Here is an 8,953-nt window from a genome sequence, read left to right on the forward strand (position 1 = left end):
CTGCCTGATGCTGGATCTACCAAAGTTAAGTGTATTTGCTGTAAACTTGTGGTAACTGTCCCTCCGGCTGTTGTTTGTGATGAATGTCATGATAAACTTGCTAATGCAGATAATATTTCCTTTAGTAATGTTCAATTACCTGTTGCTGTTCAGTCAACATCTAATACTCAGGGTGTTCCTTTTAATATAAGAGATTTTGTTTCTAAATCTATTAGGAAGGCTATGTCTGTTATTCCTCCTTCCAGTAAACGTAAAAGGTCTTTTAAAACTTCTCATTTTCCAGATGAATTTTTAAATGAACAACATCTTTCTGATTCTGTTTCTGATGATGATTTGTCTGGTTCAGAGGATTCTGTTTCATAGATTGACACTGATAAATCTTCATATTTATTTAAAATGGAATTTATTCGTTCTTTACTTAAAGAAGTCTTAATTGCATTAGAAATAGAGGATTCTGGTCCTCTTGATACTAAATCTAAACGTTTAAATACGGTTTTTAAACCTCCTGTAGTTATTCCGGAGGTTTTTCCCGTCCCTGATGCTATTTCTGAAGTAATTTCCAGGGAATGGAATAATCTGGGTAATTCATTTACTCCTTCTAAAAGGTTTAAGAAATTATATCCTGTGCCATCTGACAGATTAGAGTTTTGGGACAAAATCCCTAAGGTTGATGGGGCTATCTCTACTCTTGCTAAACGTACTACTATTCCTACGGCAGATAGTACTTCCTTTAAGGATCCTTTAGATAGGAAAATTGAATCCTTTCTAAGAAAAGCTTATTTATGTTCAGGTAATCTTCTTAGGCCTACTATATCTTTGGCGGATGTTGCTGCAGCTTCAACTTTCTGGTTGGAGGCTTTAGCACAACAAGTGACAGACCATAATACTCATAGCATTGTTAATCTTCTTCAACATGCTAATAACTTTATTTGTGATGCCATCTTTGACATCATTAGGGTTGATGTCGGGTATATGTCTTTAGCTATTTTAGCTAGAAGAGCTTTATGGCTTAAAACTTGGAATGCTGATATGTTTTCTAAGTCAACTTTGCTTTCCCTTTCTTTCCAAGGTAATACATTTTTGGTTCACAGTTGGATTCTATTATTTCAACTGTTACTGGGGGGAAAGGAACTTTTTTACCACAGGATAAAAAATCCAAAGGTAAATATAGGGCTGCTAATCGTTTTCGTTCCTTTCGTCACAATAAGGAACAAAAGCCTGATCCTTCCCCAACAGGAACGGTATCAGTTTGGAAACCATCTCCAGTCTGGAATAAATCCAAGCCTTTTAGAAAGCCAAAGTCAGCTCCCAAGTCCACATGAAGGTGCGGTCCTCATTCCAGCGCAGCTGGTAGGGGGCAGATTACGTTTTTTCAAAGAAATTTGGATCAATTCGATTCATAGTCTTTGGATTCAGAACATTGTTTCTCAAGGGTACAGAATAGGTTTCAAGATAAGGCCTCCTGCAAGAAGATTTTTTTCTTTCTCGCGTTCCAATAAATCCAGTGAAGGCTCAAGCGTTTCTGAAATGTGTTTCAGATCTAGAGTTGGCTGGAGTAATTGTGCCTGTTCCAGTTCTGGAACAAGGTCTGGGGTTCTACTCAAATCTATTCATTGTGCCAAAGAAGGAGAATTCCTTCAGACCAGTACTGGATTTAAAGATATTGAATCGTTATGTAAGAATACCAACATTCAAAATGGTAACTATAAGGACTATTCTGCCTTTTGTTCAGCAAGGGCATTATATGTCCACAATAGATTTACAGGATGCATATCTGCATATTCCGATTCATCCAGATCACTTTCAGTTTCTGAGATTCTCTTTTCTAGACAAGCATTACCAGTTTGTGGCTCTGCCGTTTGGCCTAGCAACAGCTCCAAGGATTTTTTCAAAAGTTCTCGGTGCCCTACTATCTGTAATCAGAGAACAGGGTATTGTGGTATTTCCTTATTTGGACGATATCTTGGTACTTGCTCAGTCTTCACATTTAGCAGAATCTCATACGAATCGACTTGTATCGTTTCTTCAAGAACATGGTTGGAGGATCAATTTACCAAAGAGTTCGTTGATTCCTCAGACAAGGGTAACCTTTTTAGGTTTCCAGATAGATTCAGTGTCCATGACTCTGTTGTTAATGGACAAGAGACGTCTGAAATTGGTTTCAGCTTGTCGAAACCTTCAGTCTCAATCATTCCCTTCGGTAGCCTTATGCATGGAAATTCTAGGTCTTATGACTGCTGCATCGGACACGATCCCCTTTGCTCGTTTTCACATGCGACCTCTTCAGCTCTGTATGCTGAACCAGTGGTGCAGGGATTATACAAAGATATCTCAATTAATATCTTTGAAACCGATTGTACGACACTCTCTGACGTGGTGGACAGACCACCATCGTTTAGTTCAGGGAGCTTCTTTTTTTCCTCCAACCTGGACTGTGATCTCAACAGATGCAAGTCTGACAGGTTGGGGAGCTGTATGGGGGTCTCTGACAGCACAGGGGGTTTGGGAATCTCAGGAGGTGAGATTACCGATCAACATTTTGGAACTCCGTGCGATTTTCAGAGCTCTTCAGTCGTGGCCTCTTCTAAAGAGAGAGTCGTTCATTTGTTTTCAGACGGACAATGTCACAACCGTGGCATATGTCAATCATCAAGGAGGGACTCACAGTCCTCTGGCTATGAAAGAAGTATCTCGAATACTTGTATGGGCGGAATCCAGCTCCTGTCTAATTTCTGCGGTTCACATCCCAGGTATAGACAAATGGGAAGCGGATTATCTCAGTCGCCAAACATTACATCCGGGCGAATGGTCTCTTCACCCAGAAGTATTTCTTCAGATTGTTCAATTCTGGGGACTTCCAGAAATAGATCTGATGGCTTCTCATCTAAACAAGAAGCTTCCCAGGTATCTGTCCAGATCCAGGGATCCTCAGGCGGAAGCTGTGGATGCATTGTCTCTTCCTTGGAAGTATCATCCTGCCTATATCTTTCCGCCTCTAGTTCTTCTTCCAAGAGTGATTTCCAAGATTCTAAAGGAGCGTTCGTTTGTTCTGCTGGTGGCTCCAGCATGGCCTCACAGGTTTTGGTATGCGGATCTTGTTCAGATGGCTACTTGTCAACCATGGACTCTTCCGTTAAGACCAGACCTTCTATCACAAGGTCCTTTTTTCCATCAGGATCTCAAATCCTTAAATTTGAAGGTATGGAGATTGAACGCTTGATTCTCAGTCATAGAGGTTTCTCTGACTCCGTAATTAATACTATGTTACAGGCTCGTAAATCTGTATCTAGGAAGATATATTATCGAGTCTGGAAGACTTACATCTCTTGGTGCTCTTCTCATCATTTTTCCTGGCATTCTTTTAGAATTCCTAGAATTTTACAATTTCTTCAGGATGGTCTGGATAAAGGTTTGTCTGCAAGTTCTTTGAAAGGACAAATTTCTGCTCTTTCTGTGTTGTTTCACAGAAAGATTGCTAATCTTCCTGATATTCATTGTTTTGTTCAGGCTTTGGTTCGTATCAAACCTGTCATTAAGTCAATCTCTCCTCCTTGGAGTTTGAATTTGGTTCTGGGGGCTTTACAAGCTCCTCCGTTTGAACCTATGCATTCTCTGGACATTAAATTACTTTCTTGGAAAGTCCTGTTCCTTTTGGCAATCTCTTCTGCTAGAAGAGTTTCAGAGTTATCTGCTCTTTCTTGTGAATCTCCTTTTCTGATTTTTCATCAGGATAAGGCGGTGTTGCGAACTTCATTTAAATTTTTACCTAAGGTTGTGAACTCTAACAACATTAGTAGAGAAATTGTGGTTCCTTCATTATGTCCTAATCCTAAGAATTCTAAGGAAAGATCGTTGCATTCTTTGGATGTAGTTAGAGCTTTGAAATATTATGTTGAAGCTACTAAAGGTTTCCGAAAGACTTCTAGTCTATTTGTTATCTTTTCCGGTTCCAGGAAAGGTCAGAAGGCCTCTGCCATTTCTTTGGCATCTTGGTTAAAATCTTTGATTCATCATGCTTATGTCGAGTCGGGTAAAACTCCGCCTCAAAGGATTACAGCTCATTCTACTAGGTCAGTTTCTACTTCCTGGGCGTTTAGGAATGAAGCTTCGGTTGATCATATTTGCAAAGCAGCCACTTGGTCTTCTTTGCATACTTTTACTAAATTCTACCATTTTGATGTGTTTTCTTCTTCTGAAGCAGTTTTTGGTAGAAAAGTACTTCAGGCAGCGGTTTCAGTTTGATTCTTCTGCTTATAATTTCAGTTTTTTTCATTATAAGATTAAAACTTTATTTTGGGTTGTGGATTATTTTTTCAGCAGAATTGGCTGTCTTTATTTTATCCCTCCCTCTCTAGTGACTCTTGCGTGGAAGTTCCACATCTTGGGTATTTATTATCCCATACGTCACTAGCTCATGGACTCTTGCTAATTACATGAAAGAAAATATAATTTATGTCAGAACTTACCTGATAAATTCATTTCTTTCATATTAGCAAGAGTCCATGAGGCCCACCCTTTTTTTGTGGTGGTTATGATTTTTTTGTATAAAGCACAATTATTCCAATTCCTTATTTTTCATGCTTTCGCATTTTTTTCTTATCACCCCACTTCTTGGCTATTCGTTAAACTGATTTGTAGGTGTGGTGAGGGGTGTATTTATAGGCATTTTGAGGTTTGGGAAACTTTGCCCCTCCTGGTAGGAATGTATATCCCATACGTCACTAGCTCATGGACTCTTGCTAATATGAAAGAAATGAATTTATCAGGTAAGTTCTTACATAAATTATGTTTTTCTCACATTTAGTGAGAAATATATACTCTTAATCAATTGCAAACTTGGTGATCAATAATTGGATATCTCAGCCTTTTATCTTAACAAGGGGCACTAGAGAGGACTGTCCTATGTCTTGATGGGGTAGTTAAAAAAAAAACTTAAAGGGACATGAAGCCCAAGATTTTTCTTTCAAGATTCAGGTAGAGCATACATTTTTCTTTCTATTTGACTTCTTTTATAAATTTAGCTATATTTTCTTGGAATCCTTTGTTGAAGGAGCAATGCACTATTAGGAGCAAGCTGAACACATCAGTAAGCCAATGGCAATAGGAATATATGCAGCCACTAATCAGCAGCTAGTTCCCAGCTCCTAAACCTACCTAGGTAAGCTTTCCAACAAAGGATTCTAAGAGAACTTAGCAAATTAGAAACTAGAAGTAAATTGAAAAGTTGTTACAAACGGTATGCATGAATTTTGGAAATAATTTGGGTAATATTCTTTCAGAATTCCTCAAATTCTTTATTTTTTTTAAGAATATTTAGGTTAGGGTTTATCTGCTAGCTCTTTAAAAGGTCAGATTTCAGCCTTGCCTGTATTGTACCGTAACAAATTGCAAAACTTCCTGACATTCAGAGTTTTGTTCAAACATTTAGTCAAGATCAGTCCTGTAATTATCCAATATCTCCTCCATGGAGCCTATTTTGGTTTTAGAATTCTGCGGGTTATGCCTTTTAATCCCACACATAGTTTGGACATTCAGTTTTCTCTCTTGGAAAGTCTTGTTTCTTCTAGCAGAGTCTTCTGCCAGAAGGATTTCTAAAAACTTTAATCAGGGAATTATTGTTCCTTCTCTTTGTTCTAATCCTCAATTTTAATGAAAGACTGCTACATAAAAGTGTTACCTGCAGACTAAGAAGGATTTTAGGCAATATTCTCTATTTATCCATTTCTTTAGTCCACATAAAGGCCAGAAGGTCACAGCAGCTTCTTTAGCTTCTTGGCTAAAACTCTTAATCCACAAGGCTTACTTGGAGAGGCGGTAAGTATTCCCAGTACATATAACAACCCATTCCACCAGATTAGTTTCCACTTCCTGGGCATTTAAATGATGCTTCTACTGAACAAATTTGCAAGGCAGTAATATCGTCACCCCTGCATACTTTATGTTAATTCTACCATTTTTGATGTTTTTGCTTCTTCTGAAGGGTTCTTGGATGGAAAGGCCTTCAGGCAGCAGTGTCTGGGAATTAGGTGCCTGCCTTTTCAAAAGAAAACATTGTCTCACCCAAATTACTATGAGTTCCCAGGAGTAATGGATCACGGACTCTCACCATCTTATGAAAGTAAACAAAATGTATTCTTACCTGATAAATTATTTTCTTTCGTGGTGGTAAGTCCACGAGTCTCACCCAATTGTTTTAGTTATTTAAAAGGAAAAAACATATTCTGGTGACAGTTCTAATTTGAACTCTGTATTCCCTGCTTTGTCCCTTCCTACCCTTTTTTCTTTTTTTTCCCCCGTCTACTTCTAATTGCTTGGCTATATGCTAGTCTGGCATACCAGTGAGGTGGTAGTGCTCTTGGAAGCTTTGGGAATCTTTGTCTCCTCCTGATGGCCAGGAGTTGAATTCCAGCAGTAATGGATTGTGGACTCTCATCACTATGAAAGAGAAATACATTTTTAATCAGGTAAGCATACATTTTGTTTTTCCATGCTTTAACATTGAGTGGACTAGTATTCTTTTTATTTATTGTTTTTCCCCTCTGTTATAGTAACTTTTCTCCCTGACCAGTAAAGAATAATTTTGTTTTTCTACCCCTGTTTATATTCCTTTAACTTTGTGACTAAAACATTAAATGTTTTATTTTCCAGATTGATTTTCATATGATTTTTGAAAATCCAACTGGCTTATCCATGCAGTGAGCTTTTGCACTGTCACTTTTTGAAGCATACTGTATATACGACTGTTCAACGACTTTTCCAAAGTGTCCAAGCTTTAAAGGAGGAAAGCAAGATTCACTTCATTACAGGAGTTAATATTCCATCGCTAAATTTAACCTGATTTGAAATGGGATTTAAATATGAATATGTAAAGGCATGTAACAGGTTTATATCACCCATTACACCTTTCTTATTTTTTGGATGATGTCTCTATAAAGTTATACAAATATAAGGACAGAACCAGTTATGCTTAAAGGGACATGAAACCCTAATTTTTTCTTTCATGGTCCAAATAGAAGATAGGATTTTCAAGTTCTCTTGGTATTCTTTGCTGATGGAGCAACAATGCACTACTAGGAGCAAGCTGAACACCTTGGGTGAGCCAATGACAGGAGGCATGTGCAGCCACCATCAGCAGCTAGCTCCCAGTGTGCATTGCTGCTCCTGAGCCTATGTATGTTTTTCAACAATGGATACCAACATGACCAAGCAAATTAGATAATATAAATACATTTGAACTTTGTTTAAAATAGCATGTTCTGTCTGAATCATGGAAGTTTAATTTGGTCTTTATTATACCTTTTAAATAGAGAAATTCTGGCTTTGTTGAAGCATTTGCAATGGGATTGCCTTCCTGTTTTAAGTATGTATTTTAGTTGTGTCTTCTCATGTTTATACTATAGCTATTATGGAAGTAGCTATTTGCCTTGGGATTAGGCTACGGTGCACTTGCATGGAGTGTACCATCTGCAAGAAAAACTACAACATAGAGGAAAATCATGATTTCAACTTTTCAAGGACTTAGCAATGTGCTTTTAATGTATTCCAGTTACAGATTTTGTGGGCACCTTTATTGTATATAAATATATATATGTAAATATTTTTGTAGATATGTTAATATTCTGAATGCAAACTGATATTTTGGAAAAAGTCTTTCCATTTTCTTTATATATATCTGGCATAGTGAGAATTATCAATTAGAGGCCAGATTTTTTTTCCATCATAATTAGTAATGCAAACGTTTTTCTTCTAAACTTGCTTTTGGGGAAAATCATATCTTTTATTAAAGTTCTATCACATCATTGTGTACCTACCAGTGGGCAGAGAATGCTGTAAGACACGTCCTTGCATGTTTGCTTGGTGGTCTTGGGAAGCCAGCTAGGAATCATGTGACGCCACTGGTACTAAGAGCATGTTTTTACAACTGTACTTAAAGGGACATGAAATCCAACGTTTTTCTTTCATGCTTCAGATAGAGCATGTCATTTTAAATAACTTTCCCATTTATTTCTATTATCTAATTTGTCTTGTTCACTTTATATAATTTGTTGAAAAGTACACCTAGGTAGGCTCAAAAGCTGCTTGATTGGTGGCTGCACAAATATGCCTCTTGTCATTGGGTTGCAGCTATCTCCCAGTAGTGCATTGCTGCTCCTTAAACAAAGGATACCAAGAGAATGAAGCAAATTAGATAATAGAAGTAAATTGGAAAGTTGTTTAAGATTGTATGTTCTATCTGAATTATGAGAGAAAAAATGGGTTTCATGTCCCTTTAACGTAGGTTGTTTGCATACTAATAGGTACATTTTATTTAATATAAATATAGTTGAAAAAAAATGTCCTTTTGCAAACAAGGTTATTGTACAAAACTAAATATTGGGTTTACATGAATTATGCACTGAAATCGACAGGTAGTTTGGTATCAGTGTAATCGAATGTCATCATGAATGCTATTTTATTTATGAATTATTGAGAGAAGTAGTTTCTTGCCAGAAGAATTTTCACAGATCATGTGCAAGCAAGATGCATACCCAGTGCTAGTGCATTAACACCCTGACTGCCAAATGATCTTCAGCAGCCAATGAATTTGTATGGATGTAGCATCGTACTTTTTTTTTGTCTTTTGTATATTTAATTTTTAACTCATTTGGAATTTATATTTGAGACTTTATTAAATCATGTCAAGTAATTTAATTTTGGTGTTTTTCTTGCATGTTTTTCAAGGTGGTGTGTGTGCCCTGTGTACCTTACAAAAAAGAATGTATAAACTGTGGTGTTAAACTGAGACTTTTTTTAGTTTCCTACTTGATGACTACCTATTAATCGTGTTTCCTTTGTCTCCTTTGTCTCTCTGTAGCTCCTCTATTTTGGAGGTATTTGCACTTTCTATACCTTTTTTATAAATCTCACGTTACACTTTTGTCAACCCCCCCCCCCCCCCCCCAGTTACCATCTC

General features: G+C 37.3%; 1 protein-coding gene across 1 annotated transcript in view; it reads left to right on the top strand.

Annotated features, from left to right (window-relative positions):
• E2F6 (E2F transcription factor 6) overlaps nucleotides 1-8,691 on the top strand; it is an 82,625-nt gene extending 73,934 nt beyond the window's left edge. Inside the window, exon 7 of the mRNA XM_053709675.1 lies at nucleotides 6,649-8,691. Coding sequence (XP_053565650.1) covers nucleotides 6,649-6,653 — 5 coding nt within the window. The 3' untranslated portion in view covers nucleotides 6,654-8,691. The remainder of the gene's footprint in view (nucleotides 1-6,648) is intronic.
• The last annotated feature ends 262 nt before the right edge of the window (nucleotides 8,692-8,953 follow it).

This window comes from Bombina bombina, chromosome 4 (assembly GCF_027579735.1).
Source record: "Bombina bombina isolate aBomBom1 chromosome 4, aBomBom1.pri, whole genome shotgun sequence".
NCBI lineage: Eukaryota > Metazoa > Chordata > Amphibia > Anura > Bombinatoridae > Bombina > Bombina bombina.